Source organism: Castanea sativa, chromosome 2 (assembly GCF_040712315.1).
Source record: "Castanea sativa cultivar Marrone di Chiusa Pesio chromosome 2, ASM4071231v1".
NCBI classification, from domain to species: domain Eukaryota; kingdom Viridiplantae; phylum Streptophyta; class Magnoliopsida; order Fagales; family Fagaceae; genus Castanea; species Castanea sativa.
In genome coordinates, this window is record NC_134014.1 from 29,431,810 (window position 1) to 29,455,952 (window position 24,143).

The 24,143-nt window shown below is 35.6% G+C and overlaps 1 protein-coding gene across 1 annotated transcript; it reads right to left on the reverse strand.

Moving 5' to 3' along the window:
* Window positions 1-4,689: 4,689 nt before the first annotated feature.
* LOC142624448 (coatomer subunit beta-1) lies at window positions 4,690-13,766 on the reverse strand. The gene is made up of 6 exons (XM_075798016.1): window positions 13,592-13,766; window positions 9,370-11,422; window positions 7,639-8,148; window positions 6,718-6,803; window positions 5,051-5,294; window positions 4,690-4,958 (listed from the first exon to the last, which is right to left on the reverse strand). The coding sequence occupies exons 2-5, from the start codon at window positions 11,413-11,415 to the stop codon at window positions 5,090-5,092; spliced, it is 2,847 nt and encodes a 948-aa protein (XP_075654131.1). The 5' UTR covers window positions 11,416-11,422; window positions 13,592-13,766; the 3' UTR covers window positions 4,690-4,958; window positions 5,051-5,089.
* Window positions 13,767-24,143: the final 10,377 nt, after the last annotated feature.

Consider the following 24,143-nt stretch of genomic DNA (forward strand, 5'->3'; position numbering starts at 1 on the left):
AGATTTATGTGAGGCCTTTTATATGTATATATCAATTAAATAAAATTATTTAATGTTAATCAAATTGAGGTTAATCTGATGTATGAGATACATAATTTAATGAATGATACTAACTAAAACTAAGGTTAGTCTCTCCCAACCACAACTCATCTTTTTGTTTCTCACCTTCATGCTCCTCCATAGTGAAGAGAACCCATAAATTATCTGATTTTATTGGAGGTAAATGATAGTTATCTGTATTGCTATTTAAGGAGATTTGTCAATTCTGGATGAATGTTTCGTTGGTTCAAAAATACCCCTACAACCTTAAGTTTAAGTAGAGACAAAACTAAAAGGCACTTCTGTAAAAATACATCTCTCACTCCCACTAAATATTTCCTACAAAATAGGGCTATTCTCTATTCCAACTCCCCATTTTCCTTCAATCACTAAACCCACATCTTCATTTTTTTTTTTTTTGTGACCTTTGTAAAGTTGTGATTTACAACTATTTTGTGTTGACTTTAATTTCATGCCAAATTTGATTGTAATTTTATTCAATCTTTTATAACCTGTATTTATTGTGGGTTTTTATTATAAGGGTTGTGTGATAGAAAGAGAGAGTGTGAAGACTCAAGCATTTGAAGATACAAGAGTTTTTGCGGGTAGCTCACGACTAAGCATCTTGCGAAGTGATGAATGTGTCTTGCACATGACTGGAATGCGAAGAGTCATGACAGACGGTGACAACTGGTTTTCGTGAGTGTTTAGTGGGTATGGCTTTCCCGCGAGATACCCACGAAACAGTCTGTTCTGCTATTTTGTCCTATCTGTTCCACTACATCCTCATACACACTATATATACCATCATTACCCACATATTGAGTAGAGAGCTTTTCAGAAGAGAAAACCCTAGCCTTAAACCCTTGAGAGTGTGAGATTATCATACCCACAATTCTACACACCATCCATTGTGGTTTTCCTCTACTCCTACCTCTTCATTTCTAAATCTTTGAGAAGTTGATAACTCAAACACTTACCACACTCATACTGAGTGTTTAGTGAGTTTTTTGGTGCTGCTGGTAAGCATTGGAAGAAGCCAAACTTTGGCGGATGCAATCAAGCGCATTGCGGGATCCGGAAAGTTAAACAAGACACGATTTCCAGAAGCCTTGTTAGAGTAGGAGCTTGGGGGGCTTAGATGCACTGGGTAGACTAGGCTTGAAGGGTCTTTTGCTATTCGTGTATCCCAACTTGTTGTCTAGTAGATCGATTTACTACTTGGAGGGCAGCGGAGAGGTTTTTCGCCGAGTTTTTTGGATTCCTCTTCGACAACACATTGGAGTGTTATCTTGTGTTTGCATCTCTCTTCCTTACTCTTTTAGCTTTCATTTTACTGTTGTGCTTTAATGAATATGGCTTAGAGTAGTTGTTTTGTTTGTTCGCTCGTATTTACTTTATTCCGCACTTAATTTAAGTTAGAGTAAAATCAACCGAGCCGTAATTTTTTAATTTGAGGTCTAAATAGTTCTTGTGTTTTTAACACAAATCCAAACTTTCAACCTTTATCAAGTCTTAACAGTTTCTTCCCCCCCCCCCCTTTTTTTTGAATATGTGGTTTCCTTACCCCAATCTCACTTTTTTGTTTTTATTTTATTTTGTTTTGTTTTTATTTTTTCAATTCTCTTCTTCTTTATTTTGAATATTTTTTGAAAAAAAAAAAAGACTTTTTAAATACTAATATTTAAGGAGTTTTCTTTGTTTGAGATGGACATTTCGTTGGTTAAAATACTCCTACATTTTCAAGTTTAAGTAAAGACAAAACTAAAGGGCACTCCGTTAAAATTACATCTCCAACTCCCACTAAATATTTCCTACAAAATAAGATTATTTTCTATTCCAACTCCCCATTTTCCTTCAATCACTAAGCCCAAATCTTTTTTTTTTTTTTGGTAGCCATTATCAAGTCTTAATAACTTTTTTTTTTCTTTTTTTGAATATGTGGTTTCCTTACACCTAATCTCACCCTTTTTTTTTGTTTTTATTTATTTTTCAATTCTCTTCTTCTTTATTTTGAATATTTAAAAAAAAAAGACTTTTTAAATACTAGTATTTAAGGAGTTTTCTTTGTTTGAGATGGAAATTTCATTGGTCAAAATACCCCTACATCCTCAAGTTTAAGTAAAGACAAAACTAAAAGGCACTTCAGTAAAAATACATTTTTAACTCCCACTAAATCATTACCTACAAAATAGGACAATTCTCTATTCCAACTCCCTATTTTCCTTCATTCACTAAGCCATGTCTTCATTTTTTTTTTTTTTACCTTTATCAAGTCTTAACTGTTTCTTTTTTCTTTTCTTTTTTTTTTTTTTTTTTTTGAATCTGTGGTTTCCTTACACCCAATCTCTCTTTTTATTTTTTGTGTTTTGTTTTTATTTTTTCAATTCTCTTCTTCTTTATTTTGAATTAAAAAAGAAAAAAAAAAGACACTTCTATTATAAAACTGTTACTATAACTTCTCATCCATAAATTTAGGTACTACTATATATCTTCTTCTTTTTTTGAGCTACAAACCAAAAACATAAATAAATGTCTATTCCTCAACAAAAAAAAAAAAACCATAAATAAATGTCTTCTCTTCCCTTCCTTCTATTTCTCTTTGAGTTATAAGCATAGGTAATTTTCTTAATAATCAATCTTTTTTATGTTTTCTTCCTCACATGTTTGTATGTTTCTCTTTCTTTTTTTTCTTTTTATTTATTTTATTTACAGAAGCTTATATTTCTTTACAAAGATTTTTCTTAACTCTCTTTTGGAGTCCAAACTTGAAACATTATTCTACACTAGAATAAATATAAATTTCAAATGGTCATTAAGTATATAAAAATATAAAGAAGGAATAGTTGATGCAATATAGAAATACAAATAATCTTTTAATTAAAAAAAAGAAAAAAAGAGAGAGCCTATGTTGCTTACTATTAACAGAGGCCAGAATCAATTAAACATGTTTTGTGTTTATCTATTCTATTTACTCTGTGTCGGGGACGTTTTGCGACAAGGGACAAAAACGTGAGAATGACTCAAATCTCCCATTGGGTTCTTTAGAAGTGTTTATTGTGGAGAATCAAGCCCAAAATTCCAAATGTATAATGAACAAAAGGCTAATGGTGCTTTTACAAGAGAAAATCAAAATGCTAAAAACAAAAGTGTAGAAAAGTATAAAAACATAATAGGTCTGAAACTTCTACCCACAGTCACTGAGAAGAGGAAAATGAGGGAGGTTGTGAGGAAGAGAGGGAAGGTTCCCCTGTATCCCTATTTCCAACCCTAAGGTTCGGAATTGTGAGAATGTTTACCGGCTCAGTGAATTTTTGCTCTCAAGTTTCAGCTCTATAGGGAAAACATGGTTCAATAGGTCTAAAACTTTGACCCACAGTCATCGAGAAGAGGAAATTGAGGGAGGTTGTGAGGAAGGGAGGGAAGGTTCCCCTTTACCCATATTTCCACCCCTAAGGTTCAGAATTCTGAGGATGTTGACTGGCTGAATGAGTTTTGGCTCTGAAATTTCAGGTCTATAGGTAGAATGTGGCCCCCTTTTTAATGAGCTGAAGAGAGAGTTTTATATAGAGTTTGGGGTGTTGCTCTTGATTGGTTTTTGAGTAGTGGAAGAGGTTTTTATCCCCTATGATACTATTTTGGTGTTTTGGCTTGGGTAACTTTTGTTTAGGGAAGAGTTTTGTATGCTTTTAGCATGATTTTGGAAATAAAGTGGGTTTTTTTTAATTGGTTGCCTTTGGTAAGAAATTTCAGACCATTGGGAGGCTCACCTAAGTGAGGGCTAGCATGAAGTTGGCCAATGGGAGCCAACTATGTTTAAAGGAAAAAAAAAAGGTTTGGGTAGAAACTTTGGGTCACAGTCACCCAGAGTATAAAAACGGTTTTGGGGTGGAAATTTTGGATACAAGACCTCCTCCATGAGCCTGAAGTGCTACCAGCGTCCCTTGCCAAGTTGGTAGCATGCGTGGGCTGGGCTCATGCAAAAGGTCCGAAAGGAACCGTCCCATACCCTCCAAATCACAATTCCTCAATTTCCCCCAATAAGTCGCATGGGCTTGGGCCATGCTTAAAAGAATAAAATATAATATAATACATGAATTGAACCCATAAGGAAGTTGGGCTTGGTTGAATCGGGCTTGTAGAAAAATGTGTCGCAAAAATGGGTATCAATACTTTGTTACCTATTTTTCAAATTCTACAAAATACTCACAAATTTTCAACCATTTTAAAATTTTTACTCACAAATTAATATATATATATATATATATATATAGACACACATTTTATATCTTCTACTCACAAATTTTAAAATTGTAACCGCTCCAGACTACTCATACGTAACTGGGTTTTCTTTCCTATTTTTCCTACTTTTAGTGGAATTCAAACGTGAGATGCAAAACTGGCTACAAATCACTAAAAGAAGAAAATTCCTGAAAGGAAAGGCAAAAGGAGTAGCGAAGAATAGAGCTTTTCACATGGCTTGCCGTGTCGTTACGGTTATGGGAGAGGCAATGGTGATTGGTTTTAGTACTTACTATGCCTGATCACGCGAGGCTACTTGGAACAGCATGTAGACATTGCTTAACATTACTAGTAACTTTCAAGTTTTTATCCACACACAATTGGTTGAAAATACCAATACAAGAGCCGGGGTAGAAATCGGTTTATAGTAATAAACTATTGTAATAGTTTGTACAATATTGTGAATCGACCTTTAAGTTACAAACTAGCTACAATTAAATTTTTATGGAGAAATAGAAAAAGAATATTCCGAGCAAAACTCCTGTCTAGAGGGAACTCAAAAGAAATGCTGCAATTGTTGCTGCAACTGCTTAAAAGTATTTTGGTATAGCTACAAAAATGATGATGTGATGAAAACTGAAGGCCAGACATAATCCTTCTACACTGAGAGCAAGAACCTACAAAAATCACAATTACAGATACAAAATCAGAGATTAGGAAGAAATAAAAGGAACAAATCTTGGCCCTCTTAGAAGAGTAACATAAATACCAGTGATGACACAGAAAGGTGACACTAATGTTGACTGCATTAACTTCCACCCTTCTGCTTGAGAGTAATCTTATCCCCCAAACTGAGAGCAATGCCTTGGGTCTTGCTTCTTATCCTGATGTAGCCACTCAGCTTACCATCTGCCTGCTTCTCTATGCTCACATTCACCAAAGCATCCTCTCCAAACACACTCTTAGCATACAAGTTGGCTGCCAGGAACCCACACTCACCATCTAGTGCAGACCTGAAACTCAACCACCAAAGAAAAGATTGTAGGAAAAATAGATTGATAGGATATGAAGGGATATTATTACTGAGAAGGAGAAAAATAGCGCATATGGAAAATTGTCTCTGGACAGCACTTAAAAGCAATTTGAGCACTTTTTTCCATGAAAACATTATAGGCTTTCATTCTGGTTTTTGGCTTTTCATTCCCTTTTTATTGTTTTGATTTTATTTGATCGAACTTTCTTTAACCATTGAGATAGGAGGGCTGCAACTTTCAGTGGGAACCCAAAGCCAATTCTACCCAACCAAGGGATAAGCTAGGGCTCAAAAATAAGAAAAAAAAGCTCAGATTTCATTGGACACAAATTCATGAGACCTAAATTGGCTTGAGCACCTTTGGAGGTCAGACAAACCCAATGCAAGCCTGACCATATGTTCGGTAGTAGTCTAATAAATGTAACTTTATCTCATATTATACTCATCATGCATATTGATTGAAAAAGTGAGGTTGAATTACTAATCATAGGCTGCAGTACCACAAGCATTGTAGGTATGTTTTGTCATTTTTCACTGTAATTTTTATCAGCATGTTCCATGCACCTAGTGCAGTGGGGAAGCCAGGGAATTTTGCTTGGGGAGGCTGATCTATGATTCAACCCATGGTCACATCCTAAACTTATTATTGATGGGGAGGAGGTGCCTTTGATCTAGAGCTCATTGGCAAATGTAATGAGCTGTAATTATGCAAAGCATGTTTTATGACGTTCATCCAAGGATTATTTGCAGAAGTTCATTGTGGATTATGTTTACATTCTTTATTTTTTCTTAATGGTAATGCACACCCGGAGGGTCTAAAACCATGAACTCACCCTCTAGACCATTATTCTTTTTTTCTTTTTCTTTTTCTTTTTTTTTTTTAATTTTTAATTTTTTTTTATAACACAGGACAACTTTACTCAAATTAGTTGCACGTCGCAGAGCATATTGTACAACAATTCTCACTGTTAATCAAAATCCTATGGGCAATTGACTCCATCTGCCAAAACCGGGCTTTTCACCCTTGATGGGCAACTGACCTCACCCTCTAGAAAATTATTATGGGAGAAAGAAGTGTCATTTGAGCTATAGATCATTAACAAGACAATAATTGCCATCTTTCTTCCTAGAAAAATCTTGCCACTTCCAACCATTTCTTAGCAAAGACAGTGGTAATGTTAATGTGAAGCACTAAAGCCATGACCAGTCACACCAGAGTGAGGAATTAAGTTAACTACTTATGTTCCCAACATCTTTGAAAATGGCAACTATTTGCATTTCAACCTATATGTTGAATTTGATATCTCTAAACCAGCACATAACACATGCATTAACTTCATTGACAGTAAGAAAAGTAATTGAGAAGGAATATTTTAGCTAAGAAACAAGGAGAAATAACTTACGGTGCAGTGAGGCACTTCATGTTGGTTGATTTGATAATATGGTCAAGGAATTCCTTCTCTTCTTGAATTACAGTGTTGACAGCAACCTGCAGCATAACACATTCAAATGCACTTTCATTCTTGATCGAACAATCACATGTGCGCATAGATTATTGGAGGCCTAATGCTCATACATCATAACTGTAACCTCCTGACCATGAAGCAAAAAGCTAATACAGCCCTTTTTCTCCATTTAACCTAATATTGTGGAACCTATTTTAACCTAATATTGTGACACTTATCAAAAAGCCTAATATCATGGAATAAACAAAATAGTAAAGCAAGAATGATTGTGTCATAAATGTCATAAATTTAGCAGTTGAATCTAGAATAAATCCTTCGCATCAAGAAAAAAAAAATTACAAATTACAAATCTTTGGCATCAATCTCAAATTGTTAGAACAATGGGTTTTCACAACTATAATGGCTTTGCTTCAACATTGTTTCACATTTGCTAATGTAGAGGCTGGTTAATTTCCAAGCGAAACATGGGACCAAAGGTCGTGAGAGATTCAAGATCAAATCATAAACATGTGGGAGAAGGGCAGGTTTGGTTTTAATAGAAATAATCAAGGACATTCAATAGATGTGAGACTAGTTTGAAAACATTTCAGTTCATATTGGATTAAAAAAAATCCTTTCGCAAGATACATGTAACTTATAGAAATGGTAACAAACTACCAAGCAAAAAGGAAAAAAGCACACATGCACACATATAATGCAACTGATTCAGGTTGAATTGATTTGCTGAAAGAGCTGCAAATAAACACACCTTCACAAATTTTTAGTAAAGAGTTCATTTTCAGTCCCAATAACTGCATTAAGTATGCAGAATATTTACAGCATTACAGCATAAGTTAAAAAAAGGAATTTAATGCATACCTTGTTTTCCCACTCAAACTCTGCCCACATGGTTCTAAAAGCAGAATCACTACAAACTGCAGGAGAGATGTAGTCCATTATGTCTACATGAATGTCATTGAGGACAACAACTGTTCGCTCATGCACATTTGAAGTCTCATAAACAATGTTCCCAAATATGACTCCAGTCTCAGTCGAGGAAACCTTGATATTGGCCTTTATTTGTTTGCTAGATTCAGGAGCTAGTGTATAATTCTGTGGACGATCAACAAGTTTAAGATCACCCATGGTTGCTAACTCCAGGCACAAATTCTGTAAGGTCTCCTTAGTTCGATTAATAACAGTAACATCAAGGACAATATCATAATGGTGAACAGTCACATATGCTTCAGCATACACTGGATCACTAAATCCAGTGAGTTGGAGAATGCGGTTAAGCTTATTTGCATCATCCCCCTCCTTAATGAACTCTCCAGTTGCACGCTTTAAATCATCTTGGACCTCATCTTCTAGCTCCAGTTGGCTCATACCCTGGCAGTTACATGTTGTTAGGACATTGATATACGGCCATGATAATTCAAAAACACCGATAGACTCACAGGAATCAGATTAGCTAAATAGATAGGGAAGAATATTTCTACCAAGAAAAGAAAGACCCCCTTAAATTTTAAGCATCTAATACTAAATACCAAACTCTGTTAATATCGCCTGAAAAAAAAAAAAAAAAAATTGGAAGGAAATGGTCCACATGTTGAGAATACACTAAATTTTTTTTTTTTTATAATTATAGGCAAGGAAAAAAAAATTTGATAAAAAAGGATGACTACATTCAGAAGGATGAAGTAGACAAAATAATTATGTACAAACAACAGAAAAAGGAAACAGAGAAAAAGGAAATTATTTACAAGAGAAGAGAGTCTAAAAACATTGGAATGGAATCACTAGAAGTGAGTTGGTCCCCTGAAAGATCTAAATCCTCAAATATACAATTATTGTGCTCCCTCCCTTCAAGTACACAGGATGCACTCCAGATGATCACAACTAAGCTCTATAATTACAATGATCAATAAATTCAAATAAGTTTGAAAAGGAGAAGCATCATGACACTGGCAACTACTCAAATGAAGTTCTGAGAAAATTCAAATTCAGGACTAAAATTTTCCACTCACACCCCTCAAAGTTTCTAGCATATCTTTCCCGCCAAAGGCACCACATCAAGCAATGAGGGATGCCCTTCCAGATCTTATTGTTCTGAAGTTTCCAAAATCGGCATTGCCAACAAGCTAGTCAGTCTATCACCTCTCTAGGCATCATCCACTAAACCCCAAAAAGGGCAAAACCAATATCCCAGAACTCTCTGGCCCCAAAACCAATAAAATTTATTTTATTAAAAAAACATATACAAAGGAGATTTTTAAAAACTGGCAAAAGAAAAGGAAGAAAGAAAGAAAGAGAGAAAATACATAAGAGCTGGCCCAACAGGGTTGCACTAACAAGTTTCTGGACTTGTTCAAAATTACCCAAGATCATTAGGAATAGACTGGCTTCAGCCAAAATTACAAATCGTAGTAGAAAATACACTGGCCTCAACCTTTTATATTTATGCTAAGACCCAAACCAAAATCCAAACAACACCTGGGAACTCAAGTTATAAAATATCCACAATGAATCGATCAACACAGCAAATAAATGACAAGAAAAACAGCAGAAGATGTTCAACAAAACTTCACAATCAATGCAGGAATTTTTTACCTTCCTGCTCTTTAAATGGTAGAAGTTGATTAGGTCATCTGGTTGTGCATGAGAAATCTGAGCCTTCGCTTTAATTTCCTCTGTTTCCTGTAATTGTTTTTCTGAGAGCATTTTAACAAAACTCTGGCGGCAAGATTGCAACCATATTTTTCTAATCTCATCACCAGTATTGCATAACAATCTTATGCAGAGGACAATCCTATCATAAGAGTCATTGTCAATTGGGTGCTGAAGAACCAAAGATTGTCCTAATTGCAGCATGGAGACCATGATCAACAATGCCTGTGAAGATGCCTTATTCACTTCAACTTTAGATGGCTGGACCTCTTCCAATCTTAGAATAAGCTTTGTCAGCGTGCAAGCCACAACTGCCCCAAGGAAAAAGTCACCAGTGAGAAGCAGGGATCTCAGATTCCCAGATGCCAAGGATCCTTGAACAAGGGTAGGAGGGGAAAAAGCAGTTTCAGAGGCAGCACTCTGTGTAGCATAGGTGCCATCAGAAAGAACAGCTGGTCTTCTGGAAGAAACAGCAATGGAGTTTACTTGCTGAGCCTTCTTTGAAGAATCAGTATCTTCCCCTTCTTCTGAAACTGAGTAAAAAGGTAGCTCTCCAAGACACTGTTTAATGGTTGCAATGCCACTCTCAACTTCAGAGAGTGACAGGCAATACTCTCCAATGATCCAGAGAGCACATGAACAGACACGTGCAGCTCGGATCTGGTAGAAAGTGTCCAATAGTCTAGTTATTATTGAAACCCTTAGTTTAGGGTTGGTTTCAATTATCTCTCGAACAAAAATAACAACATCAACAGCTGAACCAACATTGCTGTCTCCCAAGAAATCCATCAACATATGTACTACTGTACTTGCAACTTCTGGGAACTTAATTGCACAAGAATGAATGGCTTGAATAAGAATCTGCCTGTATTCACCATTCTTCTCAAGCTCTCCACCCTGTGTTTTAACAACTTCCTTCTTCAAAGTAAGAATCACCTCATTGATGTTCCGGGGAGTAATAAGTTCAAGAACAATGTCAAGTGTCTTCCTCCGGATGTCAAGATTTGGGCTAGAAATTGCCCTAAGCACATCCATGATCAAATCAACCATAATATCCCTATGAGAAGACTTGAGCTCATTCAGCTGATCAAGCACAATAAGCTTCACATTGTGGTCACTTTGAGAAAGAAGAAGCTGACAATAAGTGTTTGCAGCAGCTCTAATGGCAGTGGGAGCAGATGACAAAGAAACGAGAGTTCCGGCACATTCAAAAACAACTGCGGTCGAAGGAGCATTCAATAAGGATATAATGATCTTAATGTACTTCCCCTTCTCACGTCGATTTGTTCTGCACACCTTTCGGATCAACTCCAACACAACCATCTGAAGCAATTCGCCCCATTCCAAGACCCTGTCAACATGGGTCAACAGGTAATTAACCGCATGATCCTGGGCACAAGTAAATAGCATAAGAAAGGCATTCCGCTTGGCCGATTGATCCTGCTCTGTTGAAAGAACCTTCTCGATCATTTCAGGTGCATCAACTAAAAGCTGCTCACCATGTGGAAGCTTATAGATCGACATCACAGCTAATATAGCATTCCTCCTAATAAACGGGTGCCGATGCTCCAAATTTTGCAAAACAGACGGAATTAATGGCTCAATTATTTCTGTCTCATTCAAGCGGCAAAGAAACCTCAAAGTTACACCACGAATATACTCATTCGGGTGCTGGAGGTTGTTCCTCAAATTTTGGCATATTAAAATCATTTCAGGCAAGACCCTTCCCTTTGCATCGGTTTTATCAATAATCTCCAAATAAAGCAGCAGTAGTTTTTGGATTGTGTGATCCTCAGAGGGTAAAACATATCTAACAATTGTAATGAAAAGCTGAGGCAAGGTTTCGCCATTCAATAAAAGCATGACTGCTTTCTTCATTGCATCAATTTTTGCAGGCACATCATTGCCTTCGAGAGCTTCCCTAATCTCATTTGCAATTGCAGGCGTTCCTTTGTCAAAGTGAACGAGCAGAGTACAAGATTTCTCCATTTCTTAACTGCCTCAAATAAGCACAATGGACTCGTTAATTGATATCAAGAAGTAAAATACAAGCCACTTCACTGTAGAATAACCATAGAACATGACATGCTTTGTTTAGACATTGAAAAAAAGAAAGAAAAGTGATATATAATGTCATATAAGCAAAGTTGTGTTCATATTCATAATAAGTAACTAAGTGTTAAGCTGAGTGTGAAACATGTGCAATCCTCCTCCTTTGTTTGGGCTTGAGACCAGCTACATAAAAGCATTCAGAAATAACCATGACAGGGACAGGATATAGCTGAGTTGTGGCCAACCCATTTATTTGGGATTGTGGCCAAGTTGAGTTTATTTGATTTATATAACCGAAGTAAAGATTTTTTTTTTCCTTTAATTCACAATGATTCAACTGAATTTCAAAATTTTATAGGGAAGAAAATGAAAAATAAACAAATCAAGATGTAAGTTGATAGTTTACAAATTCTAACATATTCATCAATTTTTTTTGTAATAAATATTTGACCAATATGTTTCATGACCATCCCCTCAAACTTTCTCCAGCCCAGAGGCACAACCATCAGGCCTCACAAACCATATCAACAAGCAACTCTATGCTATCAAGAAGTGGTGGAGCCAGGAATTTTTGTTTAAAGGGCAATAGTTAATCTCGTTTAGATAAAAATACCCATTAGACATTATTTTTCAATCAAGAAAATAAAAAATTGATGCCATAGTATAGTTTATTTTGGTTTTCTGAAAAGTTAAATATATATATATATATATATATATATATTTTTTAGTAAAAAAGACAAAGCATTTAGTATATGCTTATTCCTTACAAAATATGTTTCACTCCTAAAAGAAATCATTTAAGGAATAACAGTTTAATATTTTCTTGAAAAGTCATTCCTAAGTAACACTTTAATGGAAAAATGTGGGGATACATAAAGGGAGTATAGAAAACTAGAATGAAAGAAAGATTCTTGTTTTCCTTCATGAGTGTTTGGTAGAGGGGATAGAAAAGTGGGAGCATAAAAGATGTATATAACATATCTTTGTTTATTTGAAGGGGAAAATGAAGGAAAGAAATACTAATTTTGTGTTAATTTTTAGTATAACTCATTATATAAGAAACTTATTATTCATAGTGCTTAAAATTTTATTACAATAATATATCGTATTAACAAATGATATTGCCAAGAGCCCTAAAGCTCAATGGCATTGCCCAGTCTCCTTTATAAGGAGAAAAAGGATTCAAATCCCCCCTCCCCCACCTGTAACAATTGAATTATAAACAAATAAATAAAAAATATATGTATAAGGATCACATCAGGGGCAATTGTGCTCTCTCTCTCTCTCCCTATTTTCCTTCCTCTATACTCTTCCAAGTGGACCAATTAAATTATGTGGGCATGGATGGAAAATGCTACCCATTCATGAGTTCTCCTCATAGAGAAGACAAGATGATGCCATTTGGCCACCCATCCTAGTTTTCATTAGTACAAAAAAGGACGAAAATCTCTAACTCTCCCTCATTTTCCATCATCTCTAAAATATCCCAACCAAACAGACCCTAAATGACTTGCTACTACTGCCATTATGTATTCAATTGTAGCTGATGACAAAACCATCAGATCTAAAGTTAAAATTCCAAACAAAAACTAAAATGAGCTTTAAGCATAGAATGAGAAATCGAAAGAAAATAACTCATCTGATTGGTTGCTAAGAAAAAATCATGTAGGAAAAGATATATATATATTTATATAGAAAGAAAAAGAATATGTGGCTACAAGCACTATACAAGGCAATTCTTAGTGTCTCAATTCAGATCACGAACAAAACAATGCAATCCTGAAAAACGAACATGTAACGCTAATTCAACAACTTCAACTCTGGCAAACAATGAAAAGAGACGTTGACCGTACATGCTTGGTTGCCGAGAAAAAAATGTAATCGATTAAATTCATATATAAGAGAGAGAGAGAGAGAGAGAGAGAGAGAGAGAGAGAGAGGGAAAGCAATTAACAAACATGAAAGTAAAATGAGAGAGTAGATTTCAAATTGAATCACTTCCTTTTTGTTCCTATCTAGAATTTTCTCGCCAACCAAACATAAAGGGAATAAAAAATCTACAAAAGCTTTTAAGCTTATAGTGAGAGAGAGAGAGAGAGAGAAAGAGAGGAACCTGATGAGATGAGAAGGGAGAGTGCAGAGATGAAATTAGGATTTAGGAGATCTGAACTGAAATGTGTTATTCGCTATTTATTTATTTATATAATATTAACATCCGAAGGGAAGGGCAAAGGGTCAGTGCAGAGTTAACGAAGTCATTAGTGTAGATCTGATCTGAAATCTTTTTCGGATTATATTTATTTATATCATGTAATGTTATACACTTACACTCACCCACCAAAATTGCTTTCTAAATTTTTGTACTATTTAAACGGTAAACAGTAGTATTTAGTTTTTACTAACCTATTTTTTTAAATATACTTTTTAATAAATTCTCTATTTTTTTTTCATCTTATTTAAATATTATTTCTTCATTCGTTCTTTATTTTTTTTTAACAACTACGCATCTTTTAATATTTTTTTATTTAATACCTTATCATTATAATAGAAAAAAAAAACATTTGAAGTATAAATACTAAAAACTACAATGTTCTCTATTTGTAGAAAAGCACTTTAGTAATTCTAATCTAAAAAATTGAGATGAAAAATTTGGAGGGTAAACAGTGGTGTTTTTGTTCCAAAAAATAGATATAGAGAGATCATCTATCAAGAATTATGTGCTAAAGAAAATATGAAAACATTTTTTTAATTTAAATAAAATTAAATAATAAAATAAATAAAACAATATATCATCAAATTTATATCAACACATGCTTAATAATCATTTTTTTTTTAAATACTAAATATTTTTAACACACACGGGAAGAGGGAGAAGGTTTTAAAAAAACTTACGGTGTATATCCAAAAGGACCTAACTCTTGAATATACAGCACAGACTTTAAACCTCTTTTAACTCACACTCATTTTTCAATGTGGGATTAACTCACTATTTTTTCTTTTGAGAATATTAAATATTTTTAACACATACACGGGAAGAGAGGAGAAAATTTTAAAGAAACTTACAGTAGTGTATATCCAAAAGGATTTAACTCTTGAATATACAGCACAAATTTTAATAATAAGCTAAAAATAAGATTATTCTATAAATCAAAATTAAGGGATGGAAGCAACATATATATCAGCATTGGAACCTCATGTCATAGACGTGTAATTCATATGTGATATGCAATATAATAGAAAAATATGTCTAATCATATTAAGCATATATGTGTAACAACATATCACCATTGCAACTCATATCATAAACTTTTAATTGATATATGATACAAAATAATAATAAAATAACGTTTAAGCATATTTACTAATTGATTCTCAAACTATAACCATATAAATTGGATAAAACTTAATAAAATTAGGTTAAACAAAAGACAAAAAGTACACAAAACTTATTCAATTTGATGTTAAAATAAATTAGAGTAAACAAATACATACTTACAACGTTATCGGTAAAAGAAGAGAAGAATAAAGAAAAAGAACAGTATTGTAGGTATTCATTATGAATTATTATATATATACACACACACATGCACTTCACGTTTAAGAAGTTAATATAAACAAAAAGTTTAATGTTAATCTAATATTAGTTGAATAAAATTTTATAATAGACTCTTTTTCTTTTTCTTTTTTTATAATACACTACATTGCTGCATTTTTAATATAATATATTATGTTGCTAAAAGCATTAGACTTTTTTTTTTAAAATGTTTTCTTTTTACGCGTAGTGTAGTAATTAAAAAAAAAAATAGATTACTCTACGTTGCTGCAATTTAAGATGCATTAGACATTTTTTTTAGTGTAGTAATTAAACAAATAAGAAGGATTAGATTACACTATATGCCGACGTTGTTGCAATTCAAGATGCATTAAACCTCTTTTTTTTTTAGTGTAGTATATGCTTGCTCCAATTTAAAATGCATTAGACATTTTTTATAGTAATTATAATATAAGAAGAATTAGATTACACTATCTTTACGTTGTTGCAATTCAAGATGCATTAGACCTCTTTTTTATTAGTATATTACATGTTGCTGTAATTTAATATGCATTACACCCTTTTTTTTAGTGTAGTAATTAACAAATAAGAAGAATTAGATTACACTACGTCTACATTGCTGCAATTTTAAATGTATTAAACTTTTTTTTTCTATATATAAATGTTTTATTTTTAAAATCTAAAAATCTAAAAAAATTTATGCAATATAGTGAAACCACTTGGCACAACCACGGCATCTAAGCCCAATTTATAGAATATATATTTTGTTTGATAAAAAATAACGAAATAAAAAATTATTATAATAAAAAAGAAATAAATTGTATTGGTAAAATAACTATCAAATATAAAATGATAGCACCTAAATAAAAAATATATATTATTTTGTAACATACTAATTGTGCTCTAATCAGAATTTTGTATCATTGGGAGATTGTTGATTCATTGAATACCTCTTTGTAGAATATATTTTTAGTGTATCCTTGTTCTTGTTTGTTAATGTTCTTCATTAGAAAATTTAACGATTGATAAAAATCATGTCAAACCATATTAAGTATTTTTAAAACTAAAAAAATAAAAAACTAAATCGACAGACGGCCTTCTTTTATAGGTAAAAGTGTACAACTATAATAGTTAGCCAAAGCTATTTCAATCCAGAAAAAAAAAAAAATCAAATTGTTATGAAAATTTTTTCATCAAATTTATATCAAGACATGCTTAATAATAAGCTAAAAAGAAGGTTGTTCTCTAAATCAAAATTAAGAGGATGAAAGCAACATATCACCATTGGAACCCATGTCATAAAACACAAAATAATTTTAAAAAATCATGTCTAAGAATATTTAATAATTGATTCTCAAACCATAATCATATAAATTGGGTAAGACTTAAGCAAATTAGGTTAACGAAAAGACAAATAATGCACAAAACTTATTCAATTTAATGGAAAAATAATTAGAGTAAACAAATACATACTCGCAAGGTTGTAGGTAGAAGAAGAGAAAAATAGAGAAAAAGAACCGTATGGTAGGTATTCATTTGAATTATTTTACACACACACACACACACACACACACACACACACACACACACACACACACACTATACATTAAAGAAGTTGATATGAACAGAAAGTCTAATGTTAGTTGATGATAATGGTATTTTTGTAATAAGACCAGGATTCTTAAATAACAAGAGCCCGTCAAGGAAAATGTATCATACCGACAGTAAAGTCGACGGCCTCAAGAGAACCATGGACCCTAAAGGAACCATCGGTCTTAAAAGAATCCGTCTGAGCCCTCGTACGCTACACCAGCAAGAGGTCGACAGTTATGCGGACAGATCCACATGAAATTGATGGATACACCTCCCTACCAGGCAGACGGATGACCCCGACAAATGGGGAAGCATACCAACGGGTCCTACGTGGCCTTATGGTCTACACGCATATTCTTATATGGAAACATTTTGCGCACCATGCACAAAGACCCTACCATACGATTTTCACCTTCCCAGAGTAGAGAGTATCCCTAAGATCTTGGTGGCATTAACTCCACCTTCTCCTTATAAGGAAAATCCCTGTATTCTCGGGATTTAGGTCTCCTCCACATCACTATATAAGCAACAGGCCTCCTCTTTTCCCAAGTAAGCAGAAAATCTCTGGCTCTCTCACTATAGAGTTTTTAGAGATTTCTCATTCACTAACTTAACATTCAGAGGGTTTTTGGCCAGTACCCACTGGTATCTTCTGTTTGGTTCTTATTTTCTTATTCTTCAGATACCAATCGATGCGATCAAGGCCATCAACTTACTAAGGATTTTCGTACATCATCAGTTGGCCCCATCTATAGGAATCAAGTGATTAGCCATATCTATGCTTCTAAGACAAAGAGTTGCATGGTCCAGGGGTGATCGATGACCACCATCAACTAGGAGATAAGGAATCCTTCCAACGCCATAGAGAGACAAATGGAGTTGGAGCAACAAGTAAACTAGAGGAACGAGTGACGTTCGAAGATCAACAAGACGAACGAGACAACAACGAGCAGAACGAAGTCATCTCCCGAAGGGAGACCGACAAGAGAGGGAGGATGGAGGAAAGCAACGTCCCCAACAGGCGAGACAGACCGGAGGACACCAACCGCCTATCAGAATTGGAAATCAGTGCGATGCACATGGCCTAGGACATGCAGATGATGGAGGAGAAGGTGGACATGATGAACGCAATGAAAGGATGGGTATCCACCAACTTGCACAAGGAACTTCTTTTCCCCTCCCTGCCAAGTTCCAGATGCCACAAGTGGAAACATACGATAGGTCACATGACCCGCGCAACCATCTGGAGTCATTTAAGACCTTTATGCACCTACAAAGGGTTCCAGATGAGATTATGTGCAGGACATTTTCCACTACACTCAAGCGACCAGTAAGGGTGTGGTTTAGCAAACTGATCCCCAATACTGTCTCCACCTTTAAGGAGTTAAGCGAACACTTCGTCACCCATTTTATTAAAGGGCAGAGGTAAAAAAGGTCATCGGCAAGCCTGTTGAACATTAAGCAATGAGAAGATGAGAGCTTGAGGTTATACATGATACATTTCAACAAGGAGGCCTTATTGATTGATGAAATCGACGACAAAGTTTTGGTCACTGCATTCACCAATGGGCTGTAGTTTGGAGAGTTTCTCTTCTCCATGTACAAGAATGACTCAAAGACAATGGCCAATATGCTATACAGGGCCACAAAGTATATGAATGTCGAAGACGCCATGATTGCCTGAAGGGGCAGGCCAAAGAATAGAGAAAGACAAGATAATCCACGTCCTAACAAAGGAAGAAAGTCGGTTCGAATGAGTGAATGAAAGGATGATAGGAGATCAAGACCTCCGCCTGGGAGGAATGTCAACTTCACACCACTGAATACCCGGCTAGATCAAGTCCTCATGTAGATAAGGGATGACGCAGCACTAACTTAGCTGAACAAGCTGAAGGACAATCCGAACAAAAGGTCTAGAAATAAGGACTGCTGCTTCCACCATTACTATGGGTACAACACTTTCGAGTGTTATGACCTAAAGTAGCATATTGAAGCCCTCATTAAGCAAGGAAAGTTACAACAATTCGTCAAGGGTGAACAGAACCCGTCAAGGGACCCTGAACCTAACCGACGGGTCAAAGAAAGACCAAGGGCCACACTTGGAGAGATAAGGGTGATAATAGGAGGAAGTATAATGAATGGCTCATCTAAAAAGGCGAGGAAGACATACTTACGGATGGTGCAAAGTATCTAGATTTTTGGCCGACTACCTAAAATAACTAAGGTCGACAACCCAGTCGTTAGCTTCACTAAGGAGAACGCCCGACAACTCCACCACCCTCATGATGATGCCTTATTCATCAACCTATTGATAGCAGACTTCAACACTTGACGAGTGCTAGTGGTCAATGGGAGTTTGGCAGACATCCTTTACTACCCCGCATTCCAACAGATGAGGATTGACAAGAAGCATCTCTTGCCCTTGGACACACTACTAGTCGGATTTGGCCATACCAAGTGTTACGATATGTGCTCTTTAAATTATATTGTATGATACTATGTATGACATTATGTATGATATTATGTTGTGATTAATAAAGTTGCTTTATTGTTATTTAAAATAATGGTAACATGAATATTTGGACATTATCATATAGTCCATAAGATGCATAGTATGTGATTTATGGGATTTAGTAACAGAAGATATAAATCACAAGTTCTTTGTAAACTCAGAATTTTAGTTCGTAGTTGGTGATGAAATTTGGCATTTTATCTACGAAGACTATATCATATCAACTAAGATGATTTGTCTTGATCATGAAAGTGAAAACTTCTAGTTGATATGTTGGTATGTTTTAAGTGTTAAGACATATTGAACTGGACCGCTGTGAGATTTATTATTTTACTAACGATTACCAAATGAATAATAAATCTCACAACTTCTATTTACATGAACTCTCAATCCTGAGAGAATAATGAACATGATCATGAAGTGTAAGTTGCTTTGATATATCAGGAGTGAGATTTAAAGTCACGATCAAAACTTAATATGTTGGGTAACCACATTTAATGTTAAAGGAACATATATTCTTAAGATGGAATTCATAATCTCTTAATAAAGATATAAAGTATTCCCTTGAGATAAATTTAATGAGTTTGGTTATTTAGAGTGTTAGGCCTAACCATTTTAGTAAGAAGTTACTAAAGTATATATTTATAAAATTAGATTTCATAAACATATGAAGTTACTAAGGATTAAGATGTAGTAATCTTCAAAGTGGCAGCCAACATTCATGACTTTGTATTACTACGAATATTTTAATGAAGGGGTTGAATGTATAATAAAGTCTCGGGATATAATTTATTAATAAGGCTTAGAGTGCAATTATATTTATATTGTGGTATTAAATATAAATAATGGTAATTTTGAGCTTGTCAAGAGTTGATAGAAAGGTCAAAAATCCATTGGAGTTAGTGTTTTATTTGTTCATTTTGGTCTCACTCCAAGCAACATACTAAAACCCAATTGGAATGGCCCAAAAGGCTAGCTTAATTATATAATCAATTATATATAAGAAGAGAAATATACAGAATTTTGTATGTATGAAAATGGTGTATATGTTGTAGAGAGGGAAAATTCCCGACCTATCACAAGCTGACACATCATACTACCAAGTCCACAAAATACAACCAATTACATAGCGCCACGTATTGCTGCTAGGTTTTGCCATCACTATTCGGATTCCAATAGAAATTTGCCAAGTGTCATTGAAATAAAGGCATGAAACTGCATCAGCATGTGTAAGCGATGACACAAGCAGCCCTGCACGTGTAAGCAATGACATAAGCGGACCAATTAGGTGGTAACATGTGTCACCAATCAAACTCTGCCACGTGTCGCTCACCTACCCCTAAACTCCTATAAATAGAAGCCTTCCTAAGACATTTAGGACACATAGACAGAGAAGGAAGAAGATATCTTGAGTTCAGAAATCCAGAAGCTCTGCCGGAATCAAACCCCAAAGCCTTCAAGAATTTCAAGAACTTCAACCTCGAATACAGACTTCAACCTCGAATACAGACAACATTCGAAGCAAAATCATCCAAACTGCTCGTCCAAATCTCAAAGTTCACTGGAATCAAGCTCAAAAGCCTCTAGAAACCTCAACAAACCATAAATCAACGAAGCTCTACGGAATCAAGCCTCTAAAGAACCGAAGAACTTCCACCACAAACCTTCAAATACAAAGAACACACGAAGAACACACGAAGAACACGAAGAACACACGAAGAACATGAAGAACACGAAGAACAAGGAATTTCTAACAAGCTCATAACCAGAGATTCATTGTAATTTCGTTTCAAAGATCTTCGATCCATTCCTCAGCCGAATTGAAGAATATCTTATGTTTAAATCAAAATCACATTACCACAATTCCAATCAATAAATCTTTCAAGGAGATCGAATCAGAGGATCACTCTTTTGTAATTACAGAGAATTGTACCACACATTTATCAATACAAATTCGTATTTGTGAAACTATTTTACTTGTTTGATTTATTTCATACTAAGAAATTTAGTCGTCTACAAATTCTGGCACGCCCAGTGGGACCTCTCTGCCTCTTATCTCTTTCTCCTTCAAAAGAAAAGAAATTCGATCTGCTACTAGCTTCGATGGCTTCTAACAAGAATGCTCAAAAATCGGTGATGGATGCTTCCGCTGCGGATGATTATGTCGGCCCAATCACTCGTAGTCAATCCAAAGCTCTTGATCAACCGCAACCCCAATCAACCAAAGAAAGCAAGCTTTATAATATCATCTCTCTAGACTTTCTTGCAAAAAGGAAAGCCACCGCTAAGGATTCATCTGTCTCGAAGGATCTTGAGATCAATGATGAATCATCCTCAACAAAGACCTTTTCTATCAACTCTTCACCCGTGATGAGAAGCCTAAGGAACAAAATGCCTTTGACTCATCCTGTCTCATCGTTTTCTCCATCATATCTAGAGGTCATGCCAGTAATGATGACCAACACCTCTACTGTGGAAGAAAAGATGGCTGAAATGGAACAAAGGGTCACCCTTCTCACAAAAGCACTTCAAGATAAGGATGTCCAAATTGCAACCCTGATGAACAAACTGGGAGTCCAAGATTCGGGTGAATCAAATCCAGACCTTGAGCACCCTCCTGGCTTTACCTTGAAGGGAGAAAACGCTAGGGGTGATAAGGGAAAAGGAGGTGAAGGCACTTCTCAACAAGGACACTCCACCTCAATGGCCTCGATATCTGTCCAACAACTGCAGGACATGATAACAAACACCATACGAGCACAATATGGAGGTTCTTCTACACATTCTCTCATATATTCAAAACCTTATACAAAGCGCATTGACAATATGAGAATGCCAAATGGGTATCAACCCCCCAAGTTCTTGCAATTCGATGGCAAGGGAAACCCTAAGCAACACGTTACGCACTTTGTAGAAACCTGTGAGAACGCAGGGACTCAATGAGGCCTCTTTGTAAAGCAATTTGTTCGTTCTCTGAAAGGGAATGCATTTGATTGGTATACAGATTTAAAACCTGAGTCAATTGATAGTTGTGATCAGTTGGAAAGGGAATTCCTTAACTGGTTTTACAGCACGCGCTGCATGGTGAGCATGATGGAGCTTACCAATACTAAGCAGTGGAAAGACGAACCCGTTGTTGACTATATCAGTCGGTGGCGTTCTTTGAGTTTAGATTGTAAGGATAGACTGTCTGAAATATCTGCTGTAGAAATGTGCATCCAAGGCATGCATTGGGGACTTCTGTACATCCTACAAGGGGTAAAGCCCCGAACATTCGAAGAATTGGCAACTCGTGCGCATGACATGGAATTGAGTATCTCTTGCCATGAAAATATGAAACCTCCCGTACCTGAAGAAAAGAAAGAAAGGCGAGAAATAAGGAGAAATGACAGGAATACAAAAAGTAATGTCAAACACTCCATGAATGTCAACCCTGCCCCAGTCAAAATTTCAACGGGAAATGTAAAGGCTAACGAGAAGAGGCCTAAGGGAGGCCAATGACGCGAGACGCGTCGCTCATCACTCAAGGAATGGGAACAGAAGGTGTATCCTTTCCTTGATGCAGATATACCCGAAATGCTAGAACAACTGCTCAACTTGAAATTAATTGAATTGCCAGAATGCAAACGACCTGAAGAAATAGGAAAGGTTGATGACCCGAACTATTGTAGGTATCATCGCATCATAAGTCATCCGATCCAAAAATGCTTTGTTCTTAAAGAACTCATCATGAAGCTAGCCAAGGAAAGGAAAATCGACTTAGATGTTAATGATGTTGCTCAGTCAAACCTTGTAACATTTGCTTACGGGTCGCCTAGTTGCAAGTCTCCGACTACTAAGCAGAGGGTGAATACCACGTTCATCCGATTTGGTTCTTTGAAATCTGTTCAAGTTCAGCTCTCACAAAAAGTATCTGATTATGACTCAAATGATGATAAAAAGTCAACAATGGATGAGGAAGAGGGTTGGACGTTGGTTACTTGTAAGAGATGGAAGAAGAGACGAGTATTCCCTCTTCATTTGATCACCCAAGAGTCCAGAAGAGCACAAAACCAAATTCAGCCGCAGTCAAGAAGAAAGAATTATAAAAGAAAAGAAAGACTAAGAACGGAAATGTGTGATGATTCGGCACAAACCCAAAAATTTTGAAGTCTTGTCACATTGGAAGAATTTTTCCCCATGAAATTCTTTCAAAGCAAGTCAGCGGAGGCTGTTCACACGGTCTCTCATTGTGAAGTTGATGAAAAACAAAAAGGTGTTGACCATGGTAGTTCGAATGAGACTTTGTCGTCTTTAGAACAACTCAAATCTCAGGTTGATAAAGTGGAACCCTCGTAATCCTCCACCACACCGAAAGAAGGGATCATCCAAGCTCTTAAAGAGCCAAAGATTTACACTCCTTGTACCAATACACTTCAACAAACACAGGAATGTTTCGTGTGCTCTCCAGACTTGACTTTCACTGACGAGGATCTATTGTTAGGCCCTAAGCCTCATAATCGTCCACTTTATGTCTCTGGTTATGCTCATGAACAAAAGATTGATCGCATTCTCATTGATGGAGGTTCAGCTATTAATATACTACCGAAAATGACAATGAGATGACTTGGTCTTGCTATGGAGGAATTATCACACAGTCGCTTGGTCATACAAGGTTTTAACCAAGGAGGACAACGCGCCATCGGCATGATACACTTGGAGTTAATTATTGGAGAATTAACAAGCAATGTTTTGTTCCATGTCATTGATGCCAAGACAACCTACAACATGTTGTTAGGACGTCCATGGATCCATGGGAACGGAATAGTGCCGTCAACTTTGCACCAATGTTTCAAGTATCTTCAAGGTGGAATAAAGAAAGTAGATGCCGACTTGAAGCCTTTTTCTGAAACTGAAGCTCACTTTGCTGACGCGAAGTTTTATGTAGAAGATGATATCCCTAATGAAGTTCTCCAAGTTGAAGTCCCGTCCATGAAAAGCAAGCAAGGTGAAAAGAAGCATGTTAAA